The 14,543-nt window shown below is 35.6% G+C and overlaps 1 protein-coding gene across 1 annotated transcript; it reads right to left on the reverse strand.

The window, feature by feature from the left end:
- Positions 1-2,500: 2,500 nt before the first annotated feature.
- On the reverse strand, positions 2,501-14,217 carry LOC144436006 (gamma-aminobutyric acid type B receptor subunit 2-like). The gene is made up of 9 exons (XM_078124676.1): positions 14,081-14,217; positions 10,848-10,998; positions 9,700-9,832; positions 9,015-9,128; positions 7,636-7,758; positions 6,925-7,102; positions 5,189-5,352; positions 3,358-3,468; positions 2,501-2,696 (listed from the first exon to the last, which is right to left on the reverse strand). Exons 1-9 carry the CDS (start codon positions 14,154-14,156, stop codon positions 2,613-2,615), a joined length of 1,134 nt encoding a protein of 377 aa, XP_077980802.1. The 5' UTR covers positions 14,157-14,217; the 3' UTR covers positions 2,501-2,612.
- Between the last annotated feature and the right edge of the window lie 326 nt (positions 14,218-14,543).

Below are 14,543 nucleotides of genomic sequence, written 5' to 3' on the forward strand. Positions count from 1 at the left end.
TCATCGACTACAGTACAAGGATATTCTAGTACAATATTCGGTACAGAGTGGTACATATAAAACAGCTAGCTAATAGAGATGCCCCCGAGGACTGGCGAGAGCCCGGGGGGCGAGAGGGTCTAAGTAAAGGTAAATGATAAATAGACAGTTCCATAACTCTGATTCCTAGAGGTGAACAATAAACAAAATAGTCTCTCGCAGATTGGTGTATTTACTTGGTCACTATTAATTTCAAGTTGAGTTGAACAACCCGTGTAAACCCATTCAGACTGTACAATGCTGGTATTAGTCAACACACTCAAAATTGAGTCTTTTAAATGCCGTAACAACAGGGACGGCAATGACACAGCTCAAACCTTGGTTTCCCGAGATATGTTCCTGAATACATTAAGATATCGATAATATTGAGATACTTTGCAAATAATATATGAAAGGGGCAAAATAACATGGGTTACTAGGATCGCGTAAAGCCCACGCGGCGCGAAATATAAGGATTCAACAGATATCATTAAAAAAAATTGAGACTACTGTAGTTCCTGACTATTCGATACTAGTCTCTCTAGACGTTGTATCTATGTACACAAATACGCTACACACTAACGAATTGCAACTTTTATAAATTTTCGTTGGGAAGCCCAGGCACGGAAGTAACATATCTTGCTCTTACAATCCACAAAGGTCAACGACACCAACAAAGTGTTAGATATTAAAACTCATGTTAAACAAACGGACTTATTCCAATATTTACACAGGCAATATTAATCATGCCACCAGACTCAGTTTGTAATGGATTCATTGAGGTTCAAACCAGAGTTCAAACGATCAGTAGTCTAAATGCCAACTATGGAAACCACAGTCTGGTCAAAGTCCCTCAATCAGCATAAAAAGTTGTTCATCCAATCAATGGACCCCACCAGCTGCTAAAGCGACGTAAACAGTGTATACGTAGCATGTTGAGCTGCCAAATATACCATATTTGGACATTACATAACTGCCCCAACAAACACTAACTTTATGAGGAACTGTGTTATTAGTTAGAATGTTGCGATTGATTAACAAAGACATGATACCGTTAATGACTGCGTGGGTGGCTGTGGATGAATTTTATACCCGTACTGTAAGTGAACGATACTGTTTAGGAACTAGACTGTGAGTGGACGTTTATTGGTAGCGATATCACAGTATAGGAACTAGACTAAACGATCAGATACATACGAACATGTAGTAACGAAGAAGAATTTCAAAACAAAGTGAAATTCTTCACCGAGAAACTGGCGAAAAGAGGCACCAATGAAATAGAAGTAAATAACTCAATCAAGGGAGTCCATTATCGAAACAGAGAGACATATCAAAAGCTGGACACCCAGACATAAAATCCCATTGTCTTCAAAACAACATACAGTCCTTACATTAACGCATCTCATCTACGAGAAGCAATTAACTAAACACTGGGACTTAGTAACAGACAATGAGATATTCAATCAACCATATACAAAAAGAACAAAAAGCACAAAAACGAAACAAGATTTTTAAAAGACAAATTAGTCAGCACTAAATTGAAACATGCCGAATCTAAAAATCTAGGCGACAAAAACCTAGATAATAGGAATATTGAAATGCTGGCATTTCTGTTTGATGAACAATACCATTAAACTTTGGTCAAACAAATATGGGAATGATAGTTTATCACAACAACTGCGACTGATGAAGAGACCCTAAAACTGGTTTCGAAATTTTAACGTTCAGCGAGGATTAACTATTACCGATCCGTGGATCTATCGCCAATAGTTTCCCCTATACAAACAAACTCAACACTTTGAGGGTTCCAACCTGTATGTAACAACTAAACATTTGGTTATCTCTAACCCAACTACCACCCAACCTGGTTCAATTATGTCCATGTTCGGAGCCCCATTACCCCCTCATACATCGCCGCAAGTACTTATGAAGCCTATATTCAGTGATGAGTTGGGTGACAGCCATACGAATCTCTCTCTCTCTCTCTCTCTCTCTCTCTCTCTCTCTCTCTCTCTCTCTCTCTCTCTCTCTCTCTCTCTCTCTCTCTCTCATAAGCAGTATCAGAGTTTGAAAACACAGTCTCTCTATCTGCTAATTAAGCAATAACGTTAACCTCACATGAAATCAAAATGTCTTTTATTCCCTCAAAATTAATGTTGTTCCCTTTATTTATCTATTATACATTTAATTATGAGGCAGTCAATAGCCAAGCGAATGTGTGTGTCTGTGAAAATATCTCTGTATAAGTTAAAGTATAGGTAATATAGCCATACAGTTGTATAATGATATATTGAGAGTAAAATTTGGGCACAGTTCAATATGATGATCAGACATCTTATGTATCATTAACATTATAATCAGTATCTTTTAAATTGGATAGCTCAACACGATGATAAGCTATTTGCATACACATTTGCATACACATTTGCATATACACTTTTTGTTTATACACACGGGGGTGGGTGCAAACTTAGATAATCGTAGATAGTTACATGGTTTTGTAAACCAAAAATAATCAAGTCTCCTGCATTCAAAAATATAGCCCCAGCACTACATGTACTGTGCTGTCATATTATGAATTCAAACACACAAATTCAAAATTGATCATCATCTTCTTCAGGTAACACTGTACTAAGCTGGTGGTTAATCACTTTCAATGCGGCAAGCCGGACGACTTTCTATCAGAAAAACAAAATGTCAATTATGAATGAAGCTAGCTTTACACACTGTGTGAATAAACTTTTTGTCCAAAGCAACGAGATACTTTGCAATGTGTGTATGGATCATAATATATTATGGCGGCCATCTTGGAAAAAATGGCTGCCATCTTGAATTTTCGATTGTCCAATCGGATGGATTAAAAGAATAACCCATAAGGAACATTCAGGCCAAGTTTCAAGCTTATCACAATTTCAATGATCCCACCAACAATCTGCCGATATCTGCTCCACTAAAGCAGTTAACATAAAGTGGCGCAAACACAACTTTTACTCCAATGAAAATACTTGAAAATGAATACAAAACCTTTATGAAATTAAACTACTCTAGTATAATGTTAATGTCAATATATATATGCCTTCTATGACATTACAATTGTCTTACATGGCATTAGAACAGTTGATTGCTTAGGAATGTACACAAAACCTTAAAATATTAGCAATTGTCTATTGAAATATACATAACGATAATGAGAATTAAATATATTGCACGAAATAAATTGCAAAATTACAACACAAAACATATATATATATATATATATATATATATATATATATATATATATATATATATATATATATATACATACATACATACATTCATACATAGTTATTTAAGTACCTTATCAAATTCCACAGTCAATCGACGAACAGAACGATTTTTATCCATCTCAGTATCATGTTCCATCGTACTAGTGTTGACTTCATCTTCATTTCTCCTCAGTGCTCTAATCTGTAAGATTTTGCATACAACTGGTATGTTAGGATTACCAAATAAGTTTTTTTTTTACATTCATTACTTCTTCCTCATCACTAAGTTCTATAATTCTATTACATCTATGTGATATTATTTGACATAATTGTTTGGTCACTTCCAAAATGTGGTACGTTGTATCAGGAGGTTAGATCACAGGGGCTTGGGATTGGTCGTATTTGTTTACAAATATTTTTTTTTCTTTTACATTTTTTGTTTATTTTCTTTTTCGCTTTACAAATATCTTTTCCCTACAAGATTCCTGTAATAAAGTGATGATTTGAAAAGCTGGTGTAGTGTCTATTTTCTAAATAAATTTTAACTATTGTTTTGTTGATGCTTTACTCCGACTACTTTATTCATTATTTATGAGTTAATTCTACTGAGCGCCCTCGACGTCTTCCTCGTCCCCAACCACCAATAGGGCGACTTATCTCCAAAATCGGACACCAACTCAAGAGATTCCTCTAGTCTTCAAGACATCATAATAGTCCCAACATCAAAACGTCAAAACTAAAAGACGCATTAACAAAATATTGGGAACTGCTAGAAAATATTAACCTTGAACAAACTCTACCCGACCATAGCACAATAAAGAAACAAAAATTTTAAAACAGACTTGTCACAACTAAACTGAAGTCCTCTACCGCTAAAAGCCATGCTGAAAAAAGCCAGGCTGATCATAATTTAAATTTACTCGAAATACTCTCATCTTTTCTTGATGAACAAAATTTAATTTTAAGCCAAACAAAAGCGGGAACACTGTCTCGTTAGATAGAACTGCGACTGAAACGGTCCGAAACGTCTTAAAAGAAGGGTCAACTAAGTATCGGTCCGGGGACGTATTGCCAATGTTTACCCTGCTAATTTACCCTAATACTAGGGTCAATAACCTTGACAAACCGGTCACTTGGCTAACTGACCTTCAAATAAATTTATTAATACCGAAAAAAATAATCAACTCTGAACCAGCTTGGAAAAATATTTCCACTTATTAACAAACTTGATCTAACAACCCATAGTTTGTTACATGGTAAACGCAATGTCATACACATATTTAACATTGATGGTGTTCGGAGTCCCCTTCTCCCTTTTCCACTGCAACCATGAAAAGGGTATTTAAAATGGTGAATAGGAACAAGGAAGGTCACCGGTTGAGGGCACACTTTATATATAACGCATAAATAATAATACGGTAGTCAAAGTAAAGCTGGTTTACTAAAACTGTCAAAAGAACAAGATAAAATTGAATAAGAAAAAACCTACAAAACCAGCTTTTCAAATCATTACTTTATTACATGCCAACTGGTTGGGAAAAGATGTTTTTTTTTTAAAAAGAAAAAAAAGGATAAGCAAATATTTGTCAAAAAGAAAGAAAAAAGTAAACATTAAACAAACCAAAAAAATTTACTCAAAGCCTAGGTGAAGGAGTCTGTTATTTATTTAGTTAGGCTTCAACAATAATGTGATATCATTCTAATACTGTATACACCACAGAAATACTTACAATATGCGTAAGCATCTGCTATTGCATATATCTAAACGTATATAACTGGAAACATCTTAGACCACCAACAGAACTGGTATTATAATATATATTCTTTGGATAATCGCAGAAAGGTAAACACGTGTACTTTAGATATTACAAAAATGTGTTTCAATGAGTTACATAAAAAATAGGATGCAAATTGTTACATACCTTTGGCACGAAAGCCAGGCCAAGTACAATTGTATTAGCAGCGAATATTGAAATAGAAGTAAAGACGTATATGAAAGTTACGTTGTCATCCATGAAGTACTGGACAGGTGCATAGATGAACGACACTAATGCAACCACATACACTGACAAGGCAATTTGTCTACCTAGAATGGAAAGGAAGGGCACAGTGACTCAAACGTGCACAAGCTGAGCACAGTACGAGTTATTTTGCTCGCGTGAAAATAAAGATATGCTTAAATACATTAAACATCGCCTGACACTGTTAGCATACTTGATGGTATACTAGGGTTTCATCGATATTTTATTTGCATTACATCACCTCGTCGAACTGTTTATGTGTCATGCTATTTATTTATTTATTTATTTATTTATTTATTTATTTATTTATTTATGTATTTATTTGATGTTTGAATCAGACTCAAGACCCATACAAACAGGGAAATTATAAACATACAAAATACAAAAGCTGTCATAAAACAAAGCTACAAAATCAGAGAACCGAGATAAACCAGGCGTAAATTTAATACCTTCTGTAAGGGGAAAAAAGCCTCTAGATATTTGCCCCTACATACATTAATTGTCAGAATGCAAATTTCTGAGAAGCTATTATCCATGATACACCCCTTAATTGATCAATTGTATGCCAAACTATGTAGAATTTGAGACTTGCACACTAAAGATATTGCCGAATTACCGAAAATAATCAATTATGTAAATCACACATCAAAACTAATAGCAAAAAAGCTTTATAGAACATGCTCACTTTGTTATGGTAAATGTTTGAACCAAGTCATGTCACATGTGGAATGTGAAGCGTGCATACTTTAGATATCTTGCAAAAGTAAGACCTTTATGAACAAGCTTTACAGTAAGTACATTGTGATTTGCTATGGCTGATTAATTGTGCAAATTACCATGTTTGGTTGAAATGGGTCAATGCATGTATGTCAGAGGACTGGTGTAAATATACTCTTTGAACATTTCTGCCGATTTTGTCATTGAATTAAAGGTCAAGGTCAAAGGCCTTCCAAAGGTCTCGCTAGAAGGTTCGTCATAGACCAGTCAAAATAAGGTTTAGCCCGGACATAATTGCAACAAAATTTTAGTGCATCTTGCTCAGAATATAACGCTCAGCAACATATCAAAAGTCTAGCAAAATCTAAAGTGTTGGAGTGAAAATAAGGTTTTCATTAATTAACATAATTAGCATAAATAACATTCATAACAAAAAAAATAAGTAACACGTCCATGGATAGATCTGAGGGTGAAAAGGAATACTGGGACCATCATTTCATGATTATACATCTCCCATGTAATAGACATAGGCTGAATATTTCATCATCTAGTGGTTTTTAATTAATTTAATTCTGATGAATAACAGTATACACGAGGTATTGTACATGGATAACGTGGTTGATACACTGAAATGAGTTTATTTATTGAGCTAGTGGACAAAATCTTGGTGTTTTTACGACAAAGATGGCCACCATTCGGCCATTCGAGAAGGTTGAGAATCAAAGCGAGTCCCACATGTGGCCTATATAGTTCCTGACATTTTTGCCAGGTTTAGGTGAAAATGCTTAATTTTATCCATCAGAGATACAGGTGGACACACAGACGAACGGAAAGAACACATCACAGTAGCACACTTGGGTGTCCATGACTAAAAACATCTGTTTATTAAATAAAATAAAGAAAACAAAGTCATTTCTTACTTTCATTTAACGATTTGATCTTGACGGACCGTATTTCCCATGCCAAGAACACTCCAAAGACAAGTAGAGATGTCTTGTAGATGAACAGAATAGTTACCCAAATCATAGAATACTTTGAATAGCAATTATGTGCCATGTAGACGTACCGGAAATCATGTCCGTTCTCATCAGTTACCATCTAAAGACAAAAAACAACGAAAAATAGTCATGTCTTTTCAGGCTTTTAAACACGAATAGTGTAAAATATAACTAAACAGCTTTATACAAATTGTAGAAAACAAAGATGTGACATAGATATAAGTTAGATGGAGATTGAGATAGATAGATAGATAGATAGATAGATAGATAGATAGATAGATAGATAGATAGATAGATAGATAGATGGACACTATAAATAGATTTTGGACAAAAACGTTTTAGAATATGACGCAAAATTACTACATGGCCATTCAAAAACTAAATACCGGACAACATTGAATACTATCTGCGACGATAACAGACATTGTATACAACTTCTAGGTGTTGTAGTTCTTGTATCTTTGCAACTACACATGACACAGTACTTGATCTAGTATTCATTCTTCTCCAAAAGTATTTAGTCATTTTATTTCAAATTAAATCTTCATTGGGGAAGGTACATTATATACATGCACATATGTTGATAGAATTCATTTTTTGTGAAGACTAAAACCTTTATATTGGTGATCTTACCTCGGTTCGTAATACGTGAATAGTATCGTACATAGAGTCTACTATTATCCAGGTAACTGACGTAATAATGTCCAAAATTACCATGATAGAAATACCACAGATTAGCCTCGTGTCATCCACATGCTGTTGCAATATTAATGGAACAAAATGTGCTCATATTAAACTTTGTGTCACCGAATTCGATTTCAAAGCAATTTCGACTAATTTTCGCTCTCAGAAAAATGAAGGAATATTATATTTTGCTGTAAAACGCTCGAACCAAAACAATTACCGTTGACTGATATCCTATCATGTGAGTCAATCACGACAACTCCCATAGTTTTTGTTCACTTTCACCGGACTGACCAAAGAAAAGCCAAAACTGGAAATGACTTCACGACCTAACTAGTTTCGAATGCATGGACTGTACCCTTCGTCCTCACACTATATGATGGCATCTACATGATTACAATTCGGTGGACTTCTCTCACATATACTTGATTCAAGGACCAAGAGTGTTAAATTAGCGAAGGATGTTGAGAATTGTAATAATTTAAAGATTAATATATTCTTCTGAGTTTGCTTCCCGCCTAACGATTGTTTGTATCGTTCATATGTTAAAAAGAATGAGAGACACAATCGTCGTTTAAATCCAACTCTACTAAAATGTCACAAGGTGGTGATATTTAGTAAAGTTTATTGGCCGGTGTCGGTGACATAAGGTTAACCGGTCAGCCTTGTTGACAAGTTATGGAAATCGGAACGTGATTCAGATGACTGGAAATAGATAAACAACTTTGTCAAAATTTACATATACTATGAAGGACACCTGGTGGCAATTATAATAATCCGATTGTGTGTGGCAAGAGAGTTCTTTTGACGCTGGTATAAACGGGAAAATGTTTGACAGTTCTGGGAGCTGCACTTCTGAATTTGGTCTGTGGTAAACCTACAACGTTGGTGTAATATCTTGTTGGATTCCTGTATGGGGAAGTGCTGAACTCTGTTATTGCCTGGAAACTCAAATGTTTTGACGAGACTGAAAAATACACTGTGTGGAACTGAACATTTCGTCAGTGAACAGCTTCGCCTATGCTTTGTGTGTGTTGCTGTATCCACACTGTGTCCCAAGTCTGTGCTTCGATATACAAGACAAAGAAGAGTCTTTACATCGAACATTGTGAGAAGTTTTGTTTGCCACAACCAGCCATGACAATTTTCAAGTGTATTCTTAGACATATTTTTTGTACAAGCAATTTCGCTGTACAAAGAAAAATTAGACAAGTTCAAGTTACACCTGTGACATCTGTGTGTGTGATTTCTTTCTCCCTCCCCATCTTGTACTAATTAGAAAAAAAGTTGGCTTTCGTGACATAAAAGTATATCAGATTACTTCTTACTATTTGCTTGAATTTTCCGACCGCTCTCTTGAATATTGCAAAGACCCTGTAATTCTTCATAAAGATTGCTCCAAATGCTAATGACACACCAAGTGACAACAGGAGGGGTCTGGCCTACAAGGAAGGGAGTAACACACAAGTGTATACCTAGTATATGATCAGTGTTGCGTGTGTGCGTGCATGTGCGTGTGTGTGTGTGTGTGTGTGTGTTGCATGGTAGTTAACACAACACAGAATCAATAACCATGTTTATCTACAGCAAATATTCCAATTCGCAATCACCAAACAGCGTGCTGGTATTAAACAATGCTAATAATGCTAGAAAATCATTTGTTCTGCATGGAAGTCATGCCCTGACTTGCATATCAGTTCATTATAATCGTCGTTGTTGTTGTTGTTGTTGTTGTTGTTGTTGTTGTAGTAGTAGTAGTAGTAGTAGTAGTAGTAGTAGTTGTTGTTGTTGTTGTTGTTGTAGTAGTTGTTGTTGTTATTATTATTATTATTATTATTATTATTATTGTTGTTGGTGTTGGTGTTGTTGTTGTTGTTGTTGGTGATGATTTTTCTTGTGTTTTGTTTTTTGGTGGGGGAGGGGGTGTTGGTGTTTGGTAAATCAACCAAGTAAAAAACTTACCAACTCACCCTGCGCCACTTTAAGAACTGTATAGAAGTATAATTAACCTACATGACACTGTACAGTAAAGTCCATAGATGACATGTCCGATGTATCAACTCCATACAGTATTATCAGTACGTACAGATGAATACATCCTATAGCGATGAAGTTGTTCAGTAGAGGACTGGATATCTTGATCACTCTTTAAAGATATGTTGAATAGGATATTATTGCAAACATTGTATTTATGTTACGGAATACCATGATTGTAAACATAAAGATATTCATTGTCTTACTGTAAATGACATTGATAATTATGGGTCAAGTCAGAGGCCATTACCCGAAAATAATAGTCATTGTTGGGTGAATTCGAAGCTCCATTATTTTAAATAATGGAGCTTGTCTTCTCCTATAACCAAGTTATACTTCGAATATGACGAGTTTTAAGTAATCCACCAGAGAGTCAACTTTATCTACAGCCCTGTTACATAACCTCTTACCATTATCATGTTTTAATTGCATTATTCACAATAGAAACCCCAAAAGTTCAGTGTGAAATCCATTAACCCGGCAAACACTTTTACTGTAACAACGTTACCGTACCAATTCGAACATTATTTCTGTTTTTACCCACCCCTAGCTCTATTACTAACCCTGGTACATATACCCATTGTCATGTAAATGTAAAAGTGTTAAGAGGATATTTCCTTTCATGGATTAACCGTTATGGTATGCAGACGCTTTCTTTGTGTATAAGATGTCCGCTAAATGAAATTGAGAGCACAGTTGAAACAATGAGGAAGAGTCGTAAAGTAGTATACATAAATTAATTTCACTAAATAATAAAAGCTTGTTTTCATTTGAAAGGTATCGTTCATTAAAAACATATTGGTTGACGATTTGCTTGTATCTTGCTTAGAAATGCAAGTCTTTATTCACGTACTGCTGCGTACACAGGGTGGCAACCATACCAGTAGGCTAGGATATAATAAACTTAAGTAGTGAGGGCCACAAACGTTCATTGCTTGCTTCTTCTTTTTTAATTCAGCAAGTTGATACGTTAATAATTAGGCGGGTACACTAAGTAGTAATGTAGTAGATTTATGGATGAATATATTCTCCTGTAGGAACTAGAAAACATTGTGCGAGAATGTCAAGACAAAGCACATACTAAGATAAACTACCATTATAGGATAACAAAACAAGTGACAACTTACTTTTTCTTTCGGTAGGCAATATTCAAGGTAAGACATATGAGGGCAAAAATAAGTCCAGTACCCGCAGCCGATTGCATTGCAATGCGAACTGTTTCTGGTGGTAATACCGTGACATGAATCGCGTGAACTCCATCTGTGGGAGGCATCTTCCCTAGTATAGACATAGGTTTTCAAAAAGGGGTAAGTGTGTCGTCAATTTTCACAGCATAACATAATAGGGGAATTCATATTTTAGGCGTATTTAAAGGCCAAGGTCCAAACAGGCTATGTGCCCACGCTACGGAAGTAGGTTTGCGCATGTGCAACGGAATACGTTTGTTTATCTGGGAGGAGCATTTGGTAAATCCGACCCAGGTAGTTTATCAACATATTAGTGGCTGTTCACACATATTGGTTACATGTAGTTCTTGCCTAATCCGAAGAGTCCCTTGTTATATTTTTTTTTCAAGTCTAGTGGCAGTGTTTCTGCTACGTTTTTTTCCGGTGCGTACGTAAGGCCAGACACCCAGTCTGGGTGAAACACGTATTTCTATAAACTTATACATACAAATTATAACCCGAAAAATTATATTTTGAGGGACCTGTTCTAACACACTCCAAACACTATTACACAGTGACAATTTGTATCATTGAAATTGTAAACTGAAATTCTTGGGTACGACAAACTTACTTACTTGTATCATTTGTACAAGGTACTAGATTACAGTTGCACACGTACACACGAGCGTCGGCATTTGGTCGATCGTTATCACACCAAAATCGTTAGATAGATGAGAATTGTTTTTTTACAGATTACATGTAGGTCGTGTTTTGACAACATAATCGTGAAAACTTCAAAATTAACTTCACAAGTATCGCACGGGTCAGAGCGGACTAAGCTTTGCACTTCCTTACTTACTGCGATCTCGAGTTTGGTAGAAATGTCGTTGATGTTCGTTATTTTCCTTCCGTGTTCTAATTCTTTGAAAGTATCTGTTATGGCTGTTTTATGATTGATTAAACTTGTATTTCCAAACCCAATGTCCCATCTCAGAAAACAGTCAATAAAATCACAAACATGTGCTTCTCCGAGTTATCCCGATGTGTACGAGTACCACCCCAGCTATTTCAAAACAAACGCATAAATGCATACGTCGTGATGGGGTGAGTACGGACTCTTGTTTGGTCTCCGCTCTGTCTCCGTGCGTATGTTTGACTACGATGTCAGTCGATGTCATTTACATGACGAGGATTATTGCTGGATAGTGCCAAAACATATGGAAACGATTTTTGAGAAATCTGGAAAGAATTTAATACGATTTCTCAACTTTCAAATTTGAATGAAACAAATATTTATGATGCCTCCATGATTGTACTTTGTAGTCTTGTCAGTTCGCGTTACGTTCATCTCCACAACATGCACAGAGCTAGAGATCGTAGCAGTCGACAGGTATAGGAACTAGACTAGGCAGTGATGTATGATCTATGTGTACAACATAGACAGTTGTCCTTGAAATTTGATGATCATTACAGAAATAAAAGAGTTGCCAACGTTAGATTTGTTTATGAACTATATCACTCGTTTATCAGTATCAAATGTCGCACTAAATGTTTCAAACATGTCTTGCTTCGGGGTCATCAGAAAATTTAACTGAAAGTATGGGAATTCTTGATCGAAATATATTCAGTCATAAAATCCTCAGGTTTCTGTCAATTTCCAATACTTGTTACAAGAAAGGCTGCATTCCGAGAATATTTGGTTAGCTACATGTATTACATCTGATGCCATACACGTGACACGCACGATCATTGTCCAGTTTGCACCACACGGTGTGCCTCGCCTCCTGTACACGAACCGTACGTATATCTTGTCTGTCAGTGCTACATTTTGCTTCCTCTCTTCATTTTTCTCAGATGTTTTAAGAATTTGAAAATAGTCAGTGTCCGATTGACAAAATTTCTTTCCGCTGAAGTTTAGAAAACATTTAGTTCTACTCTACGCAAACGTCGTGTTGTTGCATCATACATCATGAGACGTCACATTGACCCCACACTTCGCTTCGCGCTTCCTTCAACGTCCGGTCCCTATGAAACTAGTTCGAAGGCTTTCGCTAGCGATAGCGTGGCCAGTCTTGTTTTACCGCGTAATCCTCAAATGTTTTCCAAATAATTATGGATTTATTTCTTTTCTTTTTTTTACACTTTGGATATTTTACTTGCTATTAGTACTGCTGGGAAACTCATATTTAATTTCCCGACCTTAGAATTTTTTTCAATGGTCGTCAGGTTTTAGTACTTTCCTTAGCCGGTCCACAACTAAACTGTTGTACGTGGTTATACTTATAAGTTATAGCTGGGCGTTGTGACCGGTAGGTAACCGGCTATTATCTACATCACTGCCTACTAGGTATAGGTACGTCAACGACACAACTACTTGACAGAAAACACTTGTCGCGCGCACAAAAGGTTGTATGAAATTGTGATTTTACTAAGGAGTGTAGCAACCCAGAACGTACATCGATCAAACTGAGAAACATTTTGGTTTCATTTTATGTCATTCTATTTCAGTAACAATGTATCATTTTCACGTACCGTTCGCACATGTGAGCCTGATTTTAGGCAAAATATCGGGCTAACAGAGTGCACACAGACTCTTTTGTTCGCTTTTATTGTTTGCATTCGGTATTTGGCATTTCGCACGTTGTTTATTTGCACCATTCACAGTGTCTTATCATGCTTTGTGTAACTTGTAAGCCTAATTGACAACTGGCCAACGGTTTTTACTAGACAAATTTGAAACAAATTTTGGGTCAGTTTGACGGTAAACCTGCTATATTGGCTACCAAACTTAGTTAACGTCAGTTATTTCTACTCATGTTGCATCACTATATATTTACAAACAATATATATGAAATATGAGAGCCATGTGAAACTTTTTCAGTGCAAAATGGGATGAAGACATGAGGGCAAAGTCAGTGCTCCTTACAGCAGTTTGAATTTCCCGCATATGCATACATTACCCATAATCCTCTTTATATAGTGGACCTTGGCCTTTATTAAGCAATAGTTTAACACAGTGAGCATTTCGAATTCTTTTTTCAAGTTCAATAGAGATGTTAAAATTAAATTCACAGACAAAGAATGAAACATATCACTAAGCTGTTGTTATACACCTTGTAAGCCATGTGACGTTTTACTATTTGTGTTTTATATATTTTAATATATGATATAAAGAAATATTACTATAACAATACCCTGCCATTGAAGAGGAGTTTCTGTATGCCAATCGAAAACGTCTCTTCCTACGTCAAAACGCCCAACTTCTACCATTTGTTGATCTGTGGATGTTTGAAAAGATATATTATGTATTATTATGGTAACATATATTAAGTGTAACTTGTTGTTTGTGATGTCATATTCTACATGGTTCTCATTTGTTTTACAAGTTTTACTTTACTTTTAAAGCTTTTAATTCAATTATAACAAAGCGCATTCCATGAAATAATATAATGCCAGTCTGTTACAATGACAATGAAATGGTCTTTGGATTTTCCCAGACATGACGTACGCGTCATTTATCTGACATTTTTGAAATATTTATGAACTTCAAGTACAGTGTCTAAACCAAAGATAAACTGAGTGCCTGTATTTACAATAAACAGTGAAGTGTTCTGGTCAATTCAAGACGTTTCACTCATATATTTAAAACATGTAAAC

This window comes from Glandiceps talaboti, chromosome 5, assembly GCF_964340395.1.
Source record: "Glandiceps talaboti chromosome 5, keGlaTala1.1, whole genome shotgun sequence".
Taxonomy (NCBI): domain Eukaryota; kingdom Metazoa; phylum Hemichordata; class Enteropneusta; family Spengelidae; genus Glandiceps; species Glandiceps talaboti.

What these genes read in the sequence shown, in the direction of transcription:
- LOC144436006 (XM_078124676.1), bottom strand. Translation starts at nt 14,156, where the DNA reads ATGGTAGAAGTTGGGCGTTTTGACGTAGGAAGAGACGTTTTCGATTGG. An exon ending in GATCAAATCGTTAAATGAAA is followed by an intron (nt 5,353 to 6,924) that starts GTAAGAAATGAC and finishes TTTCCATTCTAG; the next exon opens with GTAGACAAATTGCCTTGTCA. An exon ending in TGACTGTGGAATTTGATAAG is followed by an intron (nt 2,697 to 3,357) that starts GTACTTAAATAA and finishes TTTTTCTGATAG; the next exon opens with AAAGTCGTCCGGCTTGCCGC.